General features: G+C 36.2%; 1 protein-coding gene and 1 pseudogene across 4 annotated transcripts in view; one reads left to right on the forward strand and one right to left on the reverse strand.

The window, feature by feature from the left end:
- The window catches only part of DDX4 (DEAD-box helicase 4), a gene marked incomplete at both ends in the record, with an annotated part of 69,030 nt that overhangs the window by 11,061 nt on the left and 33,195 nt on the right, over positions 1-24,774 (reverse strand). The window contains 11 exons of one of the 3 annotated variants that reach the window (XM_082621942.1): positions 4,156-4,322; positions 5,698-5,827; positions 9,083-9,237; positions 10,369-10,521; positions 11,159-11,301; positions 11,524-11,571; positions 11,676-11,723; positions 13,401-13,448; positions 14,510-14,586; positions 15,571-15,676; positions 23,101-23,160. In XM_082621942.1, coding sequence (XP_082478068.1) covers positions 4,156-4,322; positions 5,698-5,827; positions 9,083-9,237; positions 10,369-10,521; positions 11,159-11,301; positions 11,524-11,571; positions 11,676-11,723; positions 13,401-13,448; positions 14,510-14,586; positions 15,571-15,676; positions 23,101-23,160 — 1,135 coding nt within the window. The remainder of the gene's footprint in view (positions 1-4,155; positions 4,323-5,697; positions 5,828-9,082; positions 9,238-10,368; positions 10,522-11,158; positions 11,302-11,523; positions 11,572-11,675; positions 11,724-13,400; positions 13,449-14,509; positions 14,587-15,570; positions 15,677-23,100; positions 23,161-24,774) is intronic. The other 2 variants (XM_082621943.1, XM_082621944.1) reach the window with 2 other exon arrangements.
- LOC309804347 (inorganic pyrophosphatase-like) lies at positions 1,334-2,197 on the forward strand (annotated as a pseudogene). Its single transcript has one exon. The product of its transcript is annotated as an inorganic pyrophosphatase-like (transcript).

Genomic DNA, 24,774 nt, shown 5'->3' on the forward strand with positions numbered 1-24,774 from the left:
AGCAATTCCACTCCTGGGTATATATCCAAAGAAAATAAAAACACTAATTTGAAAAGATATGTGCACCCCAATGTTCACAGCAGCATCATTTACAATAGCCAAGATATGAAAACCTAGGTTTCCATCAACAGATGAATGGATAAAGAAGATGTGGTGTATACGTATATGCAATGGAATATTACTCAGCCATTAAAAAAGAATGAAATTTTGCCATTTGCAACAACATGGATGGACCTGGAGATTATTATGCTTAGTGAAATAAGTCAGAGAATGACAAATACTGTATGTTTTCACTTATACGTGGAATCTGAAATTAAAGAAGGGAACAAATGTAACAAAACAGAAACAGACTCACAGATACTGAGAACAAACCAGTGGTCACCAGAAGGGAGGGGGCTGAGAGAGGAGTAAAGGAGGCAAAGAGGATTAAGAGTTACAAACTACAAGCTATAAAATAAATAAGTTACAAAAATGTAATGTACAGTACAGGGAATATACTTAATATTTTATAACTTTGTATGGAATATATTCTACAAAAATACTGAATTACTACATTGAGCACTTAAAACTAATATAATATTGTAAACCAACTATACTTCAATCAAAAAAAAATACAGGTAATAAGTTTGGGAGAGTAAACAGGTACAAGTGCAAGCCAAGGAAATGGATGCTTCAATGGTTCAGTGAATATGTAGAATGAAAAAAGTGGACTTTAGACAGAATAATAGTCAACTTGTAACATTTAAATGCAGACAGTAAAGCAACTGAGGAGTCATCAAGAACTCAAGAATATAAACAACTCAAGGTCAGGAACTCTATCCTATTTATCATATAGCCCCAGGGCTTATAATCAAATATGGCTCATAAAAAGTCCTCAACAAATATTACTGACTGATGGTAGTATACATTAGTCATTTGGGCTGGCCAATATCTGAACACTTTCCTATTTCAGGGTAAATTTAAAAAATAGATGGGACCTCCCTGGTGGCGCAGTGGTTAAGAATCTGCCTGCCAATGCAGGGCATACAGGTTCAACTCCTGGTCCGGGAAGATCCCACACGCCGTGGAGCAACTAAGCCGGTGCGCCACAACCACAGAGCCTGTGCTCTAGAGCCTGCATCCTTCAACTACTGAGCCCGTGCACCTAGAGCCCGTGCTCCGCAACAAGAGAGGCCACCACAATGAGAAGCCCACACACCACAACGAAGAGTAGCCCCACTCGCCACAACTAGATAAAGCCCCACGTGCAGCAACGAAGACCCAACACAGCCAAAAAAAAATATTAAGAGTGGCTTTGTAGTAGCAGCGGCAGCGGCGGCTGGTCTCCAGCATCATGAGCAGCTTCAGCAGCGAGAAGCGCACTGTGCCCTTCACCCTCGACTACTGAGTCTTCCTCAAAAATGAAAAAGGACAATATATATCTGTTTCATGATATTCCAATTTATGCAGATAAGGATGTGTTCCACATGGTGGTTGAAGTACCACGCTGGTCGAATGCAAAAATGGAGATTGCTACAAAGGATCCTTTAAACCCAATTAAACAAGATGTGAAAAAGGAAAACTCCGTTACGTTGCAAATTTGTTCCCTTATAAAGGATGTATCTGGAACTATGGTGCCATCCCTCAGACTTGGGAAGACCCAGGACACAAAGATGAACACACCGGCTGCTGTGGTGACAATGATCCAATTGATGTATGTGAAATTGGAAGCAAGGTATGTGCAAGAGGGGAAATAATCAGGGTGAAAGTTCTGGGCATACTGGCTATGATCGATGAAGGGGAACCCTACTGGAAAGTCATTACCATTAATGTGGATGATCCTGATGCAGCCAATTATGATATTAATGATGTCAAGCGGCTGAAACCTGGCTACCTGGAAGCTACTGTGGACTGGTTTAGAAGGTACAACGTTCCTGATGGAAAACCTGAGAACCAGTTTGCTTTCAATGCAGAATTTAAAGATAAGGACTTTGCAACTGATATTATTAAAAGCACTCATGACTATTGGAGAGCATAAGTGACTAAGAAAACTGATGGAAAAGGAATCAGTTGCGTGAATACCACAGTGTTTGGGAGCCACTTCCAGTGTGATACTGATGCTGCCAAAGCCATTGTGGATGCTTTACCACCACCATGTGAACCTGCCTGCACAATACCAACAGATGTGGATAAGTGGTTCCATCACCAGAAAAACTAAGGAAATTTCTCTGGAATACAAGTTGATATTGCTGCATCCTATTCGTCTGAAAGCATTAGATGCAAAAGTGTAACTTTTCCAAGCTTTAAATTTATAGAACTAATCAATCAAATTCTGCTGTGACCAATGCAAAATGTCCATACTGTTATCCATCTAAAAGCATCTTTCATATAAACTAGATAACTTTTTGTTCCTGCTTAAATATCAAGACAGTTGTAGTTTGGAAGTCATCTGTGAATAAATGTCCAAGGTAAGTACGTACTGGATGTATATGTTTGCCACATGTTAGGAAATAAATAAATAAAAATAAATTTTAAAAAATTTTATTTATTTATTGTTGGCTGTGCTGGGTCTTCATTGCTGCGTGCGGGCTTTCTCTAGTTGCGGCGAGCGGGGGCTACTCTTTGCTGCGGTGCGCGGACTTCTCATTGCAGTGGCTTCTCTTGTTGCGGAGCACAGGCTCTAGGTGCTCGGGCTTCAGTAGTTGTGGCACGTGGGCTCAGTAGTCGTGGCTTGTGGGCTCTAGAGCACAGGCTCAGTAGCTGTGACGCACGGGCTTAGTTGCCCCGCGGCATGTGGGACCTTCTCGGACCAGGGATCGAACCCATGTCCCCTGCATTGGCAGGTGGATTCTTAACCACTGCGCCACCAGGGAAGTCCCAGAAATAAAATTATTTTGTTGAAAAAAAAAATAGATAGGCAGCAGGAATATTACCTGCTAATTAGGTAGGTATTTACCCACCTAGTATTAATTACCTATGATGATGATAGGAATGTAGATACCCCATTTCAAATTTAAGACACCATTTAAATATAAGAAACTATTCTTTTATGTGCCACTAAGAAAGAAAAAAATCCTGGCAACTGGCCAAATGCTTTATTACGATTTAGACTTTTTCCTCAGTGAAGAGCTCTTTTTAACCTTATACAAAGACTTTTAAATCATCTAATAAGTAATACAAATTGATAGTGTTTGACCCCACATAACATTCTATCAGACCAGGGGTCCACTTTCAGCAAAGGTGGTATTGCAGCAGGTGCACAACCATGGGGTCCATATCATACCACAACACCCAGAAGTTGCCAGCCTGACAAACTGGAACTGTCCACTGAAAGAACAGCTAAAGAGACAGCTTGGAAGTGATTCTTTATGAGGATGGAACATCATTCAGTAGGAATCAAAGATCTTCATGTGGTACATGGGTCTGTGAACCAAGGGATACAAGCAAGGGTGGTCCACATACCATCCATCACTTCCAGTGATCCACATGGGAAATCTGTGCTTCCTGCCCCCACTACAAGTATAGGTTCTGCAGTTTTGGAGGTCTTGGTTCCCAAAGAGAAAATGGTTCCACCAGAGAAAACAGGAAGAGTCTTACTGAACTGTAAGCTAGAGCTGCGCATGGGCACTTCAGGTTCCCTGTGGCCAAGGGATCAGCAGGCAGGAGGAAGAGTCACCACTCTAGCAGGAATGTGTCATCCTAATCTCAGAACTCACAGACCACACAGTACGTGGTATGATAGTCAAATATCTGTGGAAATTGGTATATAAATTTTCCAACAAAAGCACAATTCCCCCAAGCTCTATTATTTGGTTTGAGGAGAAGGCACAACAATAAAAATAATTTCATTTAGTAAGCACTTATTAAATCCTAGCTAGGTGCTGCACTCATGTGCTCGCTCTCTCTCCTCTCTCTCTCTCTCTCTCTCTCTCTCACACACACACACACACACACACACTTTAATATAATGTGATGCTAACGTAAAGCCAGGAATTAAGGTAAGAAACAATGAAAAATATGGTAAACTTCCTGGAAATACTTCTAAACTACCTATGTTACAATCTTAAATTTAGGATTAAATGAAGTACATCTCTCAAAAATAAGATATTCACATTGTTTCTCCTGCTATAAAAGCATCAAGTACATAGCAACTACTTTTAAGAAGAAAAAATTTACCTTTGAATTTCTTCTGGAAAAGTTGCACTAAACATAAGGGTCTGACGCTGTTCCTTTGATGGCATTCCTGGGCAGGAAATTAACTTCTTCATTTCTGGTCCAAAACCCATATCCAGCATGCGATCAGCTTCATCCAAAACTATATATTTGACTTGTCTGAGACCAATCTTTAAGGATATTTTCAAGGGTGAGGGCAGAGAATGCATACTAGTTAATGTATTAAACTAAAATATTCTCTACAACTCCAACTATTAATATATTCTTAAGGATGAAGATTAGAAATAAATGCATAAAACAAAGAGAACTGTTATGATTAGGTAATACTATCAGTGTTTCGGTTCTCTATTTTGCCTTATGTTATAAAACATTTTATAAGAAAGAAGAAAAAACATCTAGATCAGTACTACACAATACACCTTTCTGTAATTAAAAATTCTGCATCTTCACTCTTAGCCAGTAGCCACATGCAGCTAATAAGCACTTGAAATGTGGCTAGTGTGCCTGAAGAAATGAATTTTTAATTTTATATCACTTTGAAATTTAAATAGCCACATGTAGCTAATGACTACTGTATTGGACAGCACAGATCTAGACTATATTATCTGATAAAGTCAGACTCTTTAATGTAAGAAATAAAATTTCTTAATAGCATGACATATTCAAATGTCTTGTAACTGCTAAACTTACTTCTAACTCCTTTAAACCCTTAATAAATCCCCCATTCTCTAATCACTCAGGAACAACTGGGAAACTTTTCTTACCTATCATGGATACTTAGTGCTAAAAACAGAAGCACACATTTGCAAACAGAAAACAAGTTATTTTGGTACCCCAGGGAAGATGTTTAATCAAGATGGATTTCTCTGGATACTCTTAGTAAGTATCCTAAGAACAGTCCCTTTACGCAGAAAAAGCATGTTTTGAATCATCCCTTTAGAGAAGGGCCTTAAAAAAGCAAATCAGGGTCATGAAAGTGAACTGAAAATATTGATACAGAGATGTAATATACTGTGGTATGTGAATACCAAAAAGAAATACATAGCCCTAAAATCTCTTTCTGAAGACAGAAAATTAACAGTCCTGGATAATATCACTCCCACACCTAAAACAGAAGACAAAATTACTGATGCCACAAAGGCTTTCTTTCAGGAAAAAAAAATTTATTTCATCAAGACATATATGAAACTAGATAAAAGCACTTATTGCATTTCTCTCCCAGTGTAGTGGGGTATAGGATACAGATTCTGGAATCAGATCCAGATTCTAACCCTAGCTCTATCACTTACTAGAGCTAACTGAGAGGTTTAAAATAAATTACATAATCTCACTAAGTTTGTTTTCCCAAGTATAAAATGGAAAATACTATTTACCTCCTATTTTCATTATTTTAAGATTTATATGAGAATGCATTCAAAGCATCTGATGGGGGCCTTATAAATGGTGCTGTAATAAATGTATGTATCTTTATACCAATCTCTCTCTTCCCCAAACAAAAAAAATTATTAATCAATACCACAACTATGTTATCCCTCTAGAGCCTACCTTTTCTTTACCTATGATATCCAGCAGTCTCCCAGGAGTAGCACATAATATATTACAGCCTTGTACTATTTGTCGAATGGAATGCCCCAACTGGGTTCCCCCATATGTAACAACAGCTCTTACACAAGTCCTATTAACAATAAAAGTAAATGTCACTTTCTAGTTACTTGAAAATTAGCCATTTGTTTCTAACAAGATGTAAAATGAAATCCATAAAGGAAAAGCTAATACATTCAACATTCTATAAAAAAAATTAAATTCTTCCCAGAAAGAAGCTGAAAAGCTGTGAGAAAAAAATATTTGCAACCTGTCTGATAAAGGGCTCTTCAAAAACAATGATAAACATGACCAGCACTCAGGCAATAAGCCAAAAACATGAACAAATGGTTCATAAAAAAATACAAAGGTTCTTAAACACTTTAAGTTCAACATTACTTTTAAAAGCAAAATAAATGAAGACTAACAACATTCTCCCTCAAGTGTGATAATACCATGTTAGCCAGGGCGTAGGGAAACTGGCACTCAGGAGGATAAACTGATATAACACCTTTCACAATTTTAGTCTCTATTAAGATTTTAAAACATATCTTTTTCCCAATAAATTCACATCTAGGAATTTTCCCTTCAGATATGTCCCCACATACGGGTAAAGATGACTGTAAAATAATATTCACTACTAACACTATTTTTAGTATCAAAAGATTGAAACTAACAGATGTATATGTATAACTGATTCACTTTGTTATAAAGCAGAAACTAAAAAAAAAGACTGAAACCTATCTAATTGTCTAACAATAAAAGACTTAAAATTATAGCCCACCCATAAAAAGGAATACTGTGCATTCATAAAAAGGAGTACAGTTCTAGAGTAAGCATTAGCACCAACATACACCATTTTTAAAAAACAGGGTGACAACAAGCTTAGTATGCCACCATTTGTTGAGAGAATTAAAGTGCATACATGTGCACCAGCTATTTCTACAATAATTCACATAAACTGTTAATAGTGTGTAAACTCTGAAGAGGAGAATTAAAGATAAACATTGATACTTTTCAGTTTTTTGCCACAAAAATGTTCCAACAAATATCCATGTACTAATATTCATTTTGTGCATAATTATCTGAATTTATCATACATATGCTTTCATTTTTTAAAAAAGAAAAATGTTATCTTTTACTTGATTTAAAAGCCTGAAGTTGGGACTTCCCTGGTGGTGCAGTGGTTAAGAACCTGCCTACCAATGCAGGGGACACGGGTTTGAGCCCTGGTCCAGGAAGATCCCACAGGCCACAGAGCAACTAAGCCCATGCAGCACAACTACTGAGCCTGCGCTCTAGGGCCCGCGCACCACAACTACTGGAGCCTGCGTGCCTGGAGTCCATGCTCCGCAAAAAGAGAAGCCACCGCAATAAGAAGCCCACAGACCACAACAAAGAGTAGCCCCCGCTCGCCACAACTAGAGAAAGCTCGCGCGCAGCAACGAAGACCCAACACAGCCAAAAATAAATAAATAAATAAATAAAATTTTTAAATGTACTGGAAAAGCTTTTTAAAAAAGTAAAAGTAAAAGACTGAAGAGCAACATACTACATGGGGATCAGCAAGAAATAAACACTGGTATAAGCAATGTACACCCACTTTTTCCAAAAGATCTGTCAAGCTTGACATTAAAGGGATTTTAATAATCTTAATTTTTTCTACTCTCATTTTAAATAAACTGATCTATACAAAATAAAAGGTGAAGCTTCTATACAGAGAAAACTCTAAAAAATTGTAAAGAAAAACACTAATATCCCAATAGATAAACTGGTAGATAACAAATACATAATTCACAAAAGAAAATGTATAAAGCGTTCAACCTCTCAATAACCAAATAAATGGAAAAAAAAAAAGGAAGATACCTGTGGTGGTTTTAAAATATGTACACAAATTCTTCAATACTCCTTCCTTTAAATATAGATCCTAACTCCGCTCCCCCATAGGTGTGTACAAGGCTGGCTTCATAGGTGTACAACCTGTGCAGTTATACAGGGTCCCAAGCTTAGAGGAGCCCTGTGCTTGGTTTAATGCTCTACATTTGCTGCTTAAAATTCATAATTTTTTAACAAAGGACCCTGCATTTTCATTTTGCACTAGTTCTAGCAAATTATATAGCCAGTCCTGAGTATGCGCTAGACTTACTGACTTGCTTAGGAACAAAAAGAATATGGCCAAAGTGACTGCAACTGTTTTATAAAAGCCATAGCGACCTCCTCCTTGCTCTTTCCCATTGACCACTCAATCTAAAGGAAGCCACTTGTCATTTCCTAAGGACAATCAAGCATCCTTACACAGAGATCCAGTCAAACCTTCAGATGACTGCAATCCTAGCTGACATCTTGTCTGCAACCTCATAAGTGATCCCAAGTCAGAAACACCCAGCTAAACTGTTCCCCCATTCCTAACCCTCAGAAACTGTAAGATAATATTTATTGTCTTTTTGTTTTGTTTTGTTTTGTTTTACGGTACGCGGGCCTCTCACTGTTGTGGCCTCTCCCGTTGCAGAGCACAGGCTCCAGACGCGCAGGCTCAGCAGCCATGGCTCACGGGCCTAGCCGTTCCACGGCATGTGGGATCTTCCCAGACCAGGGCACGAACCCGTGTCCCCTGCATCGGCAGGCGGACTCTCAACCACTGTGCCACCAGGGAAGCCCGATAATATTTACTGTTTTGAGCAACTAGGTTTTAAGGTAAGCAGCAACAGATAACTAATACAATACCAAATACTGGCAAAGTGTGTAGTGAAATTGGCATTCTCATATACTGCTGGTAGAAGGCAAGCTTTAAAATAAGTCCATATTCTTTAACATTAAATTTATAAAAATCTACTCTAAGAAAATACTTAAAACATAAAAGTAGAAAAAATTTATACAGCAAGCTGTTCATTACAGCAAGAATTATTTTTATTTATAGTAGCTCCAAATTAGAAACAACCTAAATCCCCCAAAAGAGAGAAATAAAATACATACACATGGGCAATCTTAAAGTCATTAAAAATTAGGTCTGATTGTTAAATAAGCAGTTATCCATTTTATTAAGTTACGTGTAAAAGAACATAAAATTATTAGGAACACCCTAAGTTCATTTTTTAAACATACATTTAAAAACTACCAGAAGACACACCAATATGTTCACTATTGTCTTATCTATTTCTATTATCACCTAATTTTTAAAAAGAATGTTTCTTTTTAAAATAAAGAAATTCCATAAACAAGACTATGAAAAATTAAACTTCAATCAATTACAGGAGTGCATTCTTATTCATGCACTGCGTTCTTCCCAAAATAAGTAAGAAAATTCTCTAAAGAAAAACTTGTTTGTGAGTGGCATTCTAGATGTACTTACCCAAAAGAAAATTTTCTGGCTTCCAAATAGATCTGACTGATCAATTCTCGAGTTGGTGCGACAATAATACACTCTGGTTCCTGCAGCTCTTTAAAATGACTGGCAGTTACTTCATCACGCATCATACGAGCCAAAATTGGCAAGAGAAAAGCTGCCTAGAAGTTAAATTCCATAATTTACAAATGTATAGTGCATCATCCTTCTCCCTATGAAAACCTATTCCTCATGTCTTTTTATCTTTTAGCTTCTTCTTTCATCTTTTTGGTAAATTTAAGATGAGAAAGGAAAACTTATTTTTATTTCCATGAGTTTTTAACATTTAGGTCTTCATGCTCATACTATACAATATAAAATGTCTGATAATGTTAATCTACGCTATGAAAATATCTTTTGTTCTTTTTTTAAAAAGCACAGCCATAGATTCTAAATAAACTTATTTTTAGAGGTTAATGCAGCATGCAGCATTGCATGACTCCTTTTGGGGTAGAAATAAAATTATCAGAATGCATGACAAAAGTGGTCCACAAGCAGAGCAAAACCTGGGAAATCATTCATTTGGATTACTAAACATATCACCCTTATTAAAGTTACATGTGGCAAGAAACTTTGTGCTATAGTTTTCTGATTAAACAAATAAGACACTGAAATCTACCTCCAAAACCACATTTAAGTCACACAACAGCTGCTGTATTATACAACTCACTTATTTTCCCTTCAACCCTACTATGGAGGCTTTTTAAGACTAATACAGTATGAACCAAGAGTCTATGATCCTGGAAATGACAGTCTTTAATACTCATCTCATGGAACCCTATTTAACAGACAAACCCCACAGTTTAGTCCTAAGACCAACCTGGTCCCATCAGAGTTCTTTTAGAATTAGCATAACCTGAGGTCACTTCATACTAAGGACCAGGTACAATACCTACAGCTATTTCTCATTCTCTTGACTCCAAAACTGTATCAGCTGTATTACATAAATTATTTTTTACCTTTCTCTGTGGCTTATGAACTTTGGTGCTTTGGCCTTCAATCATTTTGTTTTAGATATCATGTTGCACAGCAAGAGCTGAACACACTTAGAGATTAAAAATCTATGAACTACTCTGGAAAAAGTTCAAAATTCTTTCTTCAGAAGCACACAAACCTCAATAAAACCAGAAATCAGAAGCAAACACACATGAATATTTATGACAGTTCACTGAAATCTTCTACTTGGGAAGAACCAAAGTTCAAAAAGTAGCAGTTTGAATATGGGGCAGAATACATGCAAGAAAGTGACTTACAGTCTTTCCAGACCCTGTCTGAGCACAAGCCATCAAATCTCTTCCTCCTAGTATAATAGGAATACTGTATTTTTGCACAGGAGTAAGCTTAGTATAACCAGCTTTAGCAATGTTGCTATTCAGTGTCTGACAAAGATTAGCTTCTTCAAAAGTCTAAAAAAAAGCAGGTGGCAGTGATTAAATTCCATATATCATATACAGGTCATTCCATAAACATATTCTATTTGAATTAGTTTCAAGTTGTTAATTCCACTTTATATACTACATTAACTTTACAAATATGCCCCCACTCAAAAGTAATATCCAGAACCTGTAATGTTATTACTTGATAGAATTAAGGAATATTCCGTATAGACAGTGGTTCTAGAAACTCTTTTCTGTCCCCTTAAAACCTGTGAGATACAAATAACTCTAATCAGTAAAAATGGTTCATTACCAACAAGGGACTCTGGGCTCCCCACTCCTTAGAAAACCACTCCCCTAAGACACACTTTCTCACACACTTAGGAAGCAGAAATCTTGATCTCTAGGAAAAGTATCCTTTTTAGTAAATTTAAATAAAGTTCTCATCCTGGTCTGGGGAGGTGGGGAGGAAGTATAGTACCCTCCCTTTCAACATAGCAATTAATTCTAACGTAGATGGTAGTCATGGTTCTAAATTTCCAACCTAAGACATTAGAGAATAAGATGAAATTTTTGTAGTCTTTAATACCAACTTAAAGAAATGTACCAAATTTTTAAAAACCGAAGTTTGCTAAACAGTCATTATAGAAACAATTATTACACTGACCAGAATTGCTGGTGGTACATCATGTCCAGATACTTCTACAAGAATATTATCATATTTGTCAAAGTTTATGCCTGTCTGATAATGTGCAAAGATGGAGTCCTCATCCTCAGGTGGAGGAGGTGGTATGTAGGTCACTTTTGGTCCTTAGAATTTAAAAAGAAAATTTACATTACAAGGACTAGAATAAAAATAAGAGGGAAAACATACAAAAACTGACAAACTTAAATTTTAAATACTGTAGTAATTCCCAATGTTTACCATTAAAGTTTCACTTCAAATTTTAAAAAGTTACCTGTTTTTAAATATTCTGTATTTGTATTAAAATGCAATATACACTCATGTGGATCACACAAAAATTAATATACCTTGAGCGTCACCACTTCCTCTTCCTTCAGCTTCTGACTTCCAAGAATCTTAAAAGGAATCAAATCGAAAAACAGATAAATGTTTTTAAAAATCGAGGGGTAAAAGAATGCTCACTATAAAAATCAAATACCTTATCTCAAGTAAAACTTACTCTTTCCAGAGCCTGTAATTACTTCTTCATTTAAACCTTTGTAACCACCTATTAAAGAAATCCACAAGATACAGTCAAGATACAAGATACAAGACTATGCACATCTTTCTTTTCATTGCTTATCTTCAAAGAGAAAAAGTTCTAAAAATGCATAAAATCCCTTCGTACAAATAATACTTGAGACAATTAAGATAAATAGAACCCTGAACATTTTGTCTCCTTAGCATTCAACATGCTGATTTTATGCAGATTACACTGTTATAACATATTAGTATTCTTTTGTTTAAACTGTATGCCTCTTCCCTAATCCCTATATTCCTCAGCAAAGGAATATATTTTCTAAAAGGAACTAAAAATACATCTTTGTTGGGATGTCCCCACTACAACCCATAGGTTCTATGATTTGCTAGGACTCAGAATACAGTCACAACCATGACTGTGACTTATTACATAGAAAGGATAGGGAGCAAAATCAGCAAAGGAAAAAGGTGTATGGGGAAAAGTCCAGAGAAAACCAGGCACAAGCTTTCAAGAGTCTCTCCCACTGGTATCACACAGGACAAGTTGTGACAACATGTTGGAAATGCTGTTTACCAGAGAAGCCCATTAGAGATTCAATACCCAGGGTTCTTATGAGGTACTGATAACGCAGGAACCTTCTGCCTGGCATGTACCAAACTTCCAGACTCCCAGAAGAAAAGCAGGTATTCAGCATAAACCACACAGTTGTACAAACTGTTTAGGCACAATGAGCCACTCACACCAGTGAAGAATGGTGAGAACCCTCCTTAAATCCAAGTTCTCAGAAGCCAGGTAAGAGCCAACCTTATAAGCAGGACTTTCAAAGAACAGCAGTCAGGTCTGCCGTGTTGACTCTTTTCTATACACTATCTTTCTGATCTTTAGACAAGGAGTCATCTATTGTGCCACTTTCAGGTACTATCACCAAAAAAAGAACAAGGACTGCATTAGATTTGAAAGGCTAACTAGATATAGCATCTTTACATGTGAGCTAATTTTCTTGTCCTGTATGCCCACAGGTCTTGAAATTCTTCTTCAAACAACATCTGAGCATTTGTAGAAGATACGGTTTAGCCATTAATAATCTTTTTCTACAGTGAAGAATCCAAGAATCCAAAGGAAGGAAGTGGGGACTAATAATGATCACTAAGAATTTTTCAGAGACATCAAACAAGCTTTACGGTTTTACTAGTCTGGAAAACATTTCAACTTTTATGTGACATTTAAATATTTTTAACTCTGAAAAATTTTTTCATAGTATAAAATCATCTATACTGAACTTTATCCCCTATACCAAGCCAAATAACTATCTCATAAGAAAAAGCACTATTTTAACAAGAATTTATACATATAGATTACATCTCAATCTTTAACATCTGCACGGTATCTCCCATTTTATGGTTATATCATTTAGTAAACAGACTGATGAATTTTTAGGTGATTTTCAGTTTTTACTTATTATAAATGAAGCTTCAGTGAACACACTTTTACATGTATTGAGCAAATACACCTACAGTATGTAATTCCTATAACGGAATCGTTGGATTAAAGAGTAGTAAGTAGTAAACAACTCCCCAAAACTGGCTGTGCAAATGCATACTCCACAAAGTGTATAAAAGCAGCAACAGTTACCTTTAACTTCAAAAATTAAGCTTGGATTACAGTAATTTTAACCACTTATAGGTAAACCAGATAAGAACTCACCTCGTCCACTTCCACAACAACTTCTGCTTTGATAAGTGTCACCCTTACCTGTAAGGCATTGTTTTACACAAGATTTAGAGAAATCACAGCTCCTCCTCAAGCACATAAACCATATAGCTATTCCTTTTCAAATACTGAGTAATTACTCAGGATTCTAGTCCCTTAATCCACCCATCTCTTAATTCTATACTTAAACCTTTTTCTCATTTGAACATTTTGTTTAAAGACTTCATTTTTTTAGGGCAGTTTTAGGTTCACAGAAAAATTAAGCAGAAAGTACAGAGACGTCCCATATACCTCCTATCCCCACACCTGCATAGCCTCCCCGCATTATCAACATCCTCCACCAAAGAGGTAATTTGTTACAATTGATGTACCTACACTGACATATCATAATCACCCAAAGTCCATCATTTACATTACAGTTCACTCCTGGTATTATACATTCTTTATGTTTGGACAAACGTATAATGGCATGTCTCCACCATTACAGTATCATACAAAGTAACTTCACTGCCCTAAAAATCCTCAGCGCTCTGCCTATTCATCCCTTCCCCCAACCCCTAGCAACCACCTATTTTTTTCACCCTTCTTCTTATAGTTTTGCCTTTTCCTGAATGTCATATAGTTGGAATCATACAGTATGTAGCCTTTTCAGATTGGCTTCTTTCACTCAGTAATACATATTTAAGGTTCCTCTATGTCTTTTCATACCTTAATAGCTCATTTCTTTTTAGTACCACAGTTTATTTATCCACATTTGAACATTTTTCATCAATAATTATGCTCCTTTTTTTTCACTTTCTCCTCAAATCCCCTAACTCAGAATTCTTTCTTTGAAATCAAAGCAAACTTCATTTTCCTTCTTCCAATTAAAAGTATAATTTATAACTCAAATTAACTGGTAGATAAGAGAGAAGAAATAATTCACAGAGCACAAACTTTATAAGGGAGGCAAAACTGTCCATGTATTTTTGCCTACAAATCTAAAAAGCAGAGAAAATCATGAGCCAATCTAGTACACTTAAACATATATATTAGGTTTATTAATCCTAGAGCTAAAAGCAAATGTGAATGATTAATATTCAGTAATAAATTCTATTTCTCACCTACACCACTTAATGCTGATCTTCTAAAGCCAAAAATGCCACCAGTGTGCTGGGTCCCCTCATCTTGTTCATATTTGCTATCTAGATTTACAGATAATAAATTTAGATTATGTTACTTTTAAGAAGCTTTTAAATCATGCAGCAAAGAGAAAAAAATCACCTTATGGTGCCATAAGTTAAAAAGATACAGGATAAAATAATTTAAATTTAACAGGAATTACAGTATTTTTCTAAGAAGCACACAAAAGGATTTCTCCACAAATTATTTCCTTCAATTACAAATTACTTCCTCAAAATTTTTATTTTATTAAAATTATTTTATAAAAGTAGTTAGGGTCAATACTACACCAAAATATGATACAAGCAAAAGTTAAATTACCTCTGAAAAATAGCACGGTTACTGCCCCCAGAAATTTCACATTACATAATCACACTGCTTATTCTCCAGAAAAGCACCCCTTGTGCCCACAGTTCCCAAATCAAACTTTATCAGTCCTGAACAGCAACCCTCCAGATCCCTTCACTTTTTTAAAAGTGACAATTCACTAATCCGTTACACATCTATTAAATCATTATTACAATTTATGTTTTCATTATTACAATTTATGCTTTTAGCTTCCACTATTCTGTCCTCCTCTGTTAAGAGACACATGCATTCCAACAGTGACTTCAGAAGACAATACCTTAGCACCAAGGAATGATGACTGGTAGAATTTAGGTAGAAAGCCACATTGGTATAAAAGAGGTATAATGGGAGGCAGAGCCATAGAGCAGGCCACCTATTTATAAGGTCAGCCATCTTTATCAAAGCTCTAAAATGCTTCACAGTCTGTAATATTAAAGAACTGAGTCACACACACTGCTAAAAAGATTCATATATTCCCACTTAACCTGTAAGGAATTACATGTGCCTAAAAAATAATATTTTATACAATATAAGTGATTATGTACCAACCACTATGCTTAACTATTCTATAATCATCATAACAACCTTATATGATAAGTATTATTTTTTATCATTTCTTTCATAATAAATGAACACACTATTTGCAATCCACCACTAACTTGGACTTCCAAGACCAAATCCTCCATGGCAACCTGGGAAACTACCTCTTCCTCCTCTTCTGGATGACCCTGAAGCTTCTGAATCATTTCCACCTTGATATCCTGTAATATTAAAACATACATACAAAAACAACACAAAACAACAACAAAGAAATCTTGAGGACATGGTGGACAAGTTAATTCAAGTCTTGCATAATTCAATGACTTGAATATTTTAAGCCATTAACAGATAGTTACTAAAGAGAAATGCTGTATTTCACCTATAAGTGTTCAACTTCATTAGTATAAATAGATATACTACAGTATTTTAAAAACCTGCTACTTGCTTTGGGAATAAAAACTAAAAATGACTAAAAGGAAAAAATGACAGTTGTAAAACACTCAAAGTTGCCACAACTGCACCATTAACAGGATTTCCACAATCCATGGAAAGAAAAAGTACTTACCATAAGTTTAGTGAGGTTACTGAACCTTCAATATACAAGAGTTAATTGTATTTCTATACACTACCAAACAAAATGAAAATTATTAAATGGTATGTATCACTGATATCAATGAAAATAGCAAAGTAAGGGACTCCAAATGCTGCTACTGCAAAGAAGAAAAAAATTAACAAAACTGTCAGAATTAACATTTTCCAAACTGAAGATTAATCAAGGACTTGCATCAACCCAAGGAACATTTTTTTTTTAAAGGCTGATTCTTGGTAAGAGCAGTGATTTTGACCACAACGCTATGGGATTAGATATCGATTACAGGAAAAGATGTGTAAAAAATACAAACACATGGAGGCTAAACAATACACTACTTAATAAAGAAGTGATCACTGAAGAAATCAAAGAGGAAATAAAAAAATACCTAGAAACAAATGACAGTGGAGGCACAACAACCTAAAACCTATGGGATGCAGCAAAAGCAGTTCTAAGAGGGAAGTTTATACCAACACAATCCTACCTTAAGAAACAGGAAACATCTCAAATAAACAACCTAACGTTGCACCTAAAGCAATTAGAGAAAGAAGAACAAAAAAACCCCAAAGTTAGCAAAAGGAAAGAAATCATAAAGATCAGATCAAAAATAAATGAAAAAGAAATGAAGGAAACGATAACAAAGATCAATAAAACTAAAAGCTGGTTCTTTGAGAAGATAAACAAAATTGATAAACCATTATCCAGACTCATCAAGAAAAAAAGGCGGAAGACTCAAATCAATAGAATTACAAATGAAAAAGGAGAAGTAACAGCTGACACTGCAGAAATACAAAGGATGATGAGAGATTACTACAAGCAACTCTATGCCAATAAAATGGACAACCTGGAAGAAATGGACAAATTCTTAGAAATGCACAACCTACCCAGACTGAACCAGGAAGAAACAGAAAATATGAACAGACCAATCACAAGCATTGAAATTAAAACTGTGATTAAAAATCTTCCAGCAAGGCTTCCCTGGTGGCACAATGGGTGAGAGTCCCCCTGCCGATGCAGGGGACACGGGTTTGTGCCCTGGTCCAGGAAGATCCTACATGCCGCGGAGCGGCTGGGCCGGTGAGCCATGGTCACTGGGCCTGCGCGTCCGGAGCCTGTGCTCCACAACGGGAGAGGCCACAACAGTAAGAGGCCCGTGTACCGCAAAAAAAAAAAATCTTCCAGCAAACAAAAGCCCAGGACCAGATGGCTTCACAGGCAAATTCTATCAAACATTTAGAGAAGAGCTAACACCTATCCTTCTCAAACTTTCCAAAATATAGCAGAGGGAGGAATACTCCCAAACTCATTCTACGAGGCCACCATCACCCTGATACCAAAACCAGACAAAGATGTCACAAAGAAAGAAAACTACAGGCCAATATCACTGATGAACATAGATGCAAAAATCCTCAACAAAATACTAGCAAACAGAATCCAACAGCACATTAAAAGGATCATACACCATGATCAAGTGGGGTTTATTGCAGGAATACAAGGATTCTTCAATATACGCAAATCAATCAACGTGATACACCGTATTAACAAATTGAAGGAGAAAAACCATATGATCATCTCAATAGATGCAGAGAAAGCTTTCGACAAAATTCAACACCCATTTATGATAAAAACCCTGCAGAAAGTGGGCACAGAGGGAACTTTCCTCAACATAATAAAGGCCATATATGAGAAACGCACAGCCAACATCATTCTCAGTGGTGAAAAACTGAAACCATTTCCACTAAGATCAAGAACAAGACAAGGTTGCCCACTCTCACCACTCTTATTCAACATAGTTTTAGACACAGCAGTCAGAGAAGAAAAAGAAATAAAAGGAATCCAAATTGGAAAAGAAGAAGTAAAGCTGTCACTGTTTGCAGATGACATGATACTCTACATAGAGAATCCTAAAGATGCTACCAGAAAACTACTAGAGCTAATCAATGAATTTGGTAAAGCAGCAGGATACAAAATTAATGCACAGAAATCTCTGGCATTCCTATACACTAATGATGAAAAATCTGAAAGTGAAATTAAGAAAACACTCCCATTTACCACTGCAACAAAAAGAATAAAATATCTAGGAATAAACCTACATGAAGAGACAAAAGACCTGTATGCAGAAAATTATAAGAAATATGAAATAAATTAAAGATGATACAAATAGATGGAGAGATATACCATGTTCTTGGATTGGAAGAATCAACACTGTGAAAATGACTATACTACCCAAGGCAATCTACAGATTCAATGCAATCCCTATCAAACTACCACTGGCATTTTTCACAGAACTAGAAAAAAAAACTTCACAGTTTGTATGGAAACACAAAAGATCCCGAAGAGCCAAAGCAATCTTGAGAACGAAAAATGGAGCTGGAGGAATCAGGCTCACTGACTTCAGACTATACTACAAAGCTACAGTAATCAAGACAGTATGGTACTGGCACAAAAACAGAAATATAGATCAATGGAAGAGGATAGAAAGCCCAGAGATAAACCCACGCACATATGGTCAACTTATCTTTGATAAAGGAGGCAGGAATGTACAGTGGAGAAAGGACAGCCTCTTCAATAAGTGGTGCTGGGAAAACTGGACAGGGACATGTAAAAGTTTGAGATTAGATCATTCCCTAACACCATATACAAAAATAAACTCAAAATGGATTAAAGACCTAAATGTAAGGCCAGACACTATCAAACTCTTAGAGGAAAACACAGACAGAACACTCTATGACATAAATCACAGCAAGATCCTTTTGGACCCACCTCCTAGAGAAATGGAAATAAAAACAAAGATAAACAAATGGGACCTAATGAAACTTCAAAGCTTTTGCACAGCAAAGGAAACCATAAACAAGACCAAAAGACAACCCTCAGAATGGGAGAAAATATTTGCAAATGAAGCAACTGACAAAGGATTAATCTCCAAAATTTATAAACAGCTCATGCAGCTCAATAGCAAAAAAACAAACAACCCAATCCAAAAATGGGCAGAAGACTTAAATAGGCATTTCTCCAAAGAAGATATACAGACCGCCAACAAACACATGAAAGAATGCTCAACATCATTAATCATTAGAGAAATGCAAATCAAAACTACAATGAGATATCATGTCACACGAGTCAGAATGGCCATCATCAAGAAATCTAGAAACAATAAATGCTGGAGAGGGTGTGGAGAAAAGGGAACACTCTTGCACTGCTGGTGGGAATGTGAATTGGTACAGCCACTATGGAGAACAGTATGGAGGTTCCTTAAAAAACTACAAATAGAACTACCATATGACCCAGCAATCCCACTACTGGGCGTATACCCTGAGAAAACCATAATTCAAAAAGAGACATGTACCAAAATGTTCATTGCAGTTCTATTCACAATAGCCCGGAGCTGGAAACAACCTAAGTGTCCATCATCGGATGAATGGATAAAGAAGATGTGGCACATATATACAATGGAATATTACTCAGCCATAAAAAGAGACGAAACTGAGCTATTTGTAATGAGGTGGATAGACCTAGAGTCTGTCATACAGAGTGAAGTAAGTCAGAAAGAGAAAGACAAATACCGTATGCTAACACATATATACGGAATTAAAAAAAAAATGTCATGAAGAACCTAGGGGTAAAACAGGAATAAAGACACAGACCTACTTGAGAATGGACTTGAGGATATGGGGAGGGGGAAGGGTAAGCTGTGACAAAGCGAAAGAGAGGCATGGACATATATACACTACCAAACGTAAGGTAGATAGATAGTGGGAAGCAGCCGCAGAGCACAGGGAGATCAGCTCGGTGCTTTGTGACCGCCTGGAGGGGTGGGATGGGGAGGGTGGGAGGGAGGGAGATGCATGAGGGAAGGGATGTGGGAACAGATGTATATGTATGACTGATTCACTTTGTTATAAAGCAGAAACTAATAAAAAAATTAAAAAAAAAGTACACATACAATGGAATAGTATTCAGCCATAAAAAGGAATGTAGTTCTGATATATGCAACAAACTGAACACTGAAAATTTTAGGCTAAATTAATTAAGCCAAACATAAAAGAGCAAATACTGTATGACTCCACTTGTATGAAATATCTAGACATAGACAAATTGATGAAGTACAGAGAATAGAGAATAGAGGTCTCCCAGAGACTGAGAGGAAGAGAAGAAAACTTAATGGACGTAAGTTTCTGCATGGGTGATGAAGAAGTTTTGAAAATAGATAGTGGTGATAATTGCACAACACTTCAGAAGGACTCAATGCCACTGAATTATACACATATAGTTAAAATGACAAATTTTATGTTAAGAGTTATTTCACCATAATAAAAAAGCAGAAAATTTCCCAAATTTGATGAAAAATATTAATCTGCACATCCAAGAGGCTTAATAAACTGCAAGTTGGATAAATTTAAAGATATCTAGACCTACACATGTCCATATAAAACATGAACAAATGGTGCTGGAACAACTGCTTATTCACACACTAAAGAATTAAGTTGGGCCCCTATCTCACACCATATACAAAAATGAACTCAAATGGATCAATGACTTAAATGTAAGAGTACAGTGAAAGCTATAAAATTCTTAGAAGGAAACATAGGTGAAAATCTGCATGACCTTGGAACAGGCAAAGGGTTTCTAGATATGACATTAAGAGCACAAGCAACTTTGGATCAAAATTTTAAACTTTTGTGCTTCAAAGGACACCATCAAGAAAGTGAAAAAACAACCCACAGAAAAGGAGAAAATATTTGCAAATCATATATCTGTTAACACTTGTATCAAGAATACATAAAGAATTCTTAAAACAGAAAGATCAATAACCCTATTTTTTAAATGGGCAAAGGATCTGAATAGACATTTCTCCAAAGAATATATACAAATGGCCAATACACACATGAAAAGCTGCTCAACATCACAGTCATCAGGAAATGCAAAGCAAAACCATAAAGATACAAGGATATGTTGTAAAAGACAAGGAATATAGCCAATATTTTATAGTAACTATAAATGGTGTATAACTTTTAAAAATTATGAAATCACTATGTTGTGCACCTGTAACTTACATAATATTGTCCATCAACTATATCAACTATTGAATTTATAACTCAATGATAAAAAGTCATGATACCACTTTACATCCATTAGAATAGCTACAATCAAAAAGACAAACAGTAACAAGTGTCACCAAAAGAAATGTACTAGAATGTTCATAGCAGCAGTTTCAAAAACAGCCCAAAACTACAAGAAACCCAAATATCATTAGCAGAACAGTAGAACAGAAGAATACTACAGAGCAATGATAATGATCTACAACTGCAACCAAGAGTAAGAATGAATCTCACAATTAGATTAAGAAGAAGCCAGACACAAAAGAGTACATATTGTATGATTCCATTTATGTTAAGTACAAAATTTTAAAAAAGTCTATGCTGCTAAAATTCAGAATAGAGATTAACTGGGGGAGGGGGGTGTTAATGACTAAAGATGAGCATGAAAGCGGCTTTTGAGGAGCTAGTAATTTCTATTTCTTGATCTGGATGCTTGTGAAAACACAGAACCCAGGTGTATTCAGTTACTGAAAAATCACTGAGCTATATACATTTATGATATAAGCACCTGCCTGTTGCTGTATCATGTCACACTTCAACATAAACTTAGGTACAGTTATATTTACACACACATTTATATTTAATGAGTAACCACTATATGCAAATTTCCTACCCATAAATGTATACAACTAAAGCAAACAGCAATCAGGGACACCCTGAAAAATGACTGTTCCTGCTAGTCACCCTACACTAGTCAGTAAGCCAGGATCAAGCACATAGAGCTGCAACTGGGTTTTGACTGCTTCACTTAAATATAAATTAAATTGACTTAAAGAAAATTTAATAGTAAGGAAGATAGTCACTGTTCTGCAGAAAACCAAAAATTTTAAAATAAGAGCTATGTTTAGGAACGTTAGTGTCAAAACTGCTTCTTAAAGGGGGGAGGAGAGCAATGTTAAAAAAGGAGTCTTTTTCTTACATTTCCTCCCCATCATTGTTTGGCCCCCTGCAATTGTCATAAAAAGACTCAACTTATGAGACAAATAAGCCATACCTCATTCACCACCAAATTCCTCCCCACCTCACAACTCAACCAAAGCTATACTGAAGTCCACAGCATGTTTCAGCTTCACTAGGAGGGCCTGCTACTTAATGATTTATTCAGTGAGCCAAACACCTAATAGGCAAGGGAAAAGGACACCCCCAAGTTGCAGCAAAAACAATGATATATCTGATTACCACGCAGTTCCAAAAATGAAACTCTTTTATCATAAATATATTTGCACACCTGTAGCAATTTTGTAAGTTCACTGTGGTTTTTTGTGAGTTTTGTTGTTGCTATTTTAACATATCTGCCTATAGATAACCCAGAATTGAGCATAACTTTTTTTTTTTTTTTTTTTGCGGTACGCGGGCCTCTCACTGCTGTGGCCTCTCCCATTGCAGAGCACAGGCTCCGGACACGCAGGCCCAGCGGCCGTGGCTCACGGGCCCAGCCGCTCCGCAGCATGTGGGATCCTCCCAGACCGGGGCACGAAACCGTGTCCCCTGCATCGGCAGGCGGACTCTCAACCACTGCGCCACCAGGGAAGCCCGAGCATAACTTTTATACCATCTCACCTCAAGTTCATTAGAGGGAGGATCAGCAGAGTATGGTAGAGTACTGCTAGACCTGAACAAAAAGTAGTCTATGATTTCTTCCCTTCCCCATATCTCCAATGATCCTACTCAGAGACAAAGACATCCCAGTTCATCTATACTGTGACTGACCAAGATTCACACAGTCCCCCTTCTGTACTTCACAGCACACTCTGGAGGTCTTAGGGGAAAAAATCCAGTGACATTAGAAAGCAGAAGGAGGGACACCTACTGAATATTAATTCAAACATATGCCAAAGTATTTTTCTTTAAAGGTTTTCACCACCAGAATTTTTCTTTCTTTCAGCTCTTCCAAAATCAGGTTTTCAGTTTCATATCTCTGTCTTAAGTACAAATTGTTCCAAAACGTGGTCCTTACCGCCTCTCTTGGAAAACCCTCTGTTCTGTGTTTGATTATCTTCACGGTCATTACTAGATTCTTGAATAAAAATTTAACATGTGAATAGCATCTAAATAATTACTTTAGTATTTACATTAATGTAGTATCTAAAGAATAGCACTGTCACAAGAGAAATTAGTAAGAAAAGATAAATATCTTTATAAGTTAAAATACGAACATTTTAATTTTTAAAATAATTGTAACAACAGAAATACAAAGACATTATTCAGTCAATTCCCTATACAAGTCACCTAATATATCTAAATATTAAATGTTAAGCGTATAATTTGTCAAATTCTGAGCACAGCCAAAAAATAAGAATTTCGCAAATATCAGTTTAACTAGAAACAGTTTCAGAAATATCTAACAATTAAGTAGTCAAGGGGATCTCAGAAATGCATGACTATTCTTTTGATAATGTCATCATTATTTCTGTAACTTGCCTTTCTTAATAAACCTGAGATGTCAGTGTTTTTTTTAATATATGCAAACTTTCCCCCATTCATCTTAATGGAAAAATTGGGGGATATCCTGGCTTTCTGGTACCAGGGTTTCTAAATAGTGGTATGAGGATCACTACACTGAAGGCTGCCTAAAAATTATCAGTAAAGTTGGAAAGAGCCCACCCCCAGAGATGTTTATTTTGAACGTGTAGAGTAACAACAAGGAATGGATGATTTTCTAAATTAAAAAATTACAACTTTTAGTAATAACTTTTAAGCTTTCTAGAAGATTCCAACAAAGCCATGTTTGGGAAATACCGAGATGGTTTCAAGGGATCTTTGTACATATCACTAACGTTTAGCACCTGAGAACTTTAGGTCCCAGTGATGACACAAATGGTTAAACAGATTAGAAGCTACCAGTTAAGTTTCTGCGCAAAAGTACTAATCTACTCAATTAATATTGTTTTATAATAAACAATGACCCAGAGCTCTTGTTGCAGGCTCCTATTTAAGCTGACATCAACAACTGACAAATATTCCTGAAGAGCCATCTAACATCAAGACAACTTGCTTAGAAGCAAGATATAATATGACAAGCGTGCTGAACAGTAAAGAAAGAATTTTGGAAAGATTCTTGGAATAATTCTGGAATAATGATGATGTTAGCTAATATTTATTGCCTTACAGAAAAAAAACCTATGAATTAATCTGGGGCCTGACAAGGAGAAAAAGGTCTCATATAATCTTTGGCCAACTGTTCTCCTAAAACAAGCCCAAAGCTATTTTGACCACACTGGGAATTAAAATAGGCTGATGACATCAGCAGTTGGGTGAAGGGTACAATTACATTAGAAGAAGAAGGGTGGAAGAAACCCTCTGTACTATTTTCGAAGCTTCTTTTGAGTCAAATGATTTCAAAATAAAAAGTTATTAAAAATAATTTCTGTAAGTTAAAAAATAAAGCCAAGTGCAAACAAAAATGAGATAATGATCCCAAGATCAGTTATAATCTATTAATTATATAAAAATAATAGTAGTAACAACAAATAGAACTTAGTATCTGTCTGGCACTGCTCTAAATGAAGTCTGTTTTAACTTTTTAAGTCCTCACAAAAACCTTACGAGGTGGGTATTATCCTCAAATTATAAACAGAGAAAAAGAAATACAGAGAAGTTAAACAAATTTTTTAAGATAACACAACTGACA

Source organism: Mesoplodon mirus, assembly GCF_964341445.2.
Source record: "Mesoplodon mirus genome assembly, chromosome: 5".
Lineage (NCBI taxonomy): Eukaryota > Metazoa > Chordata > Mammalia > Artiodactyla > Ziphiidae > Mesoplodon > Mesoplodon mirus.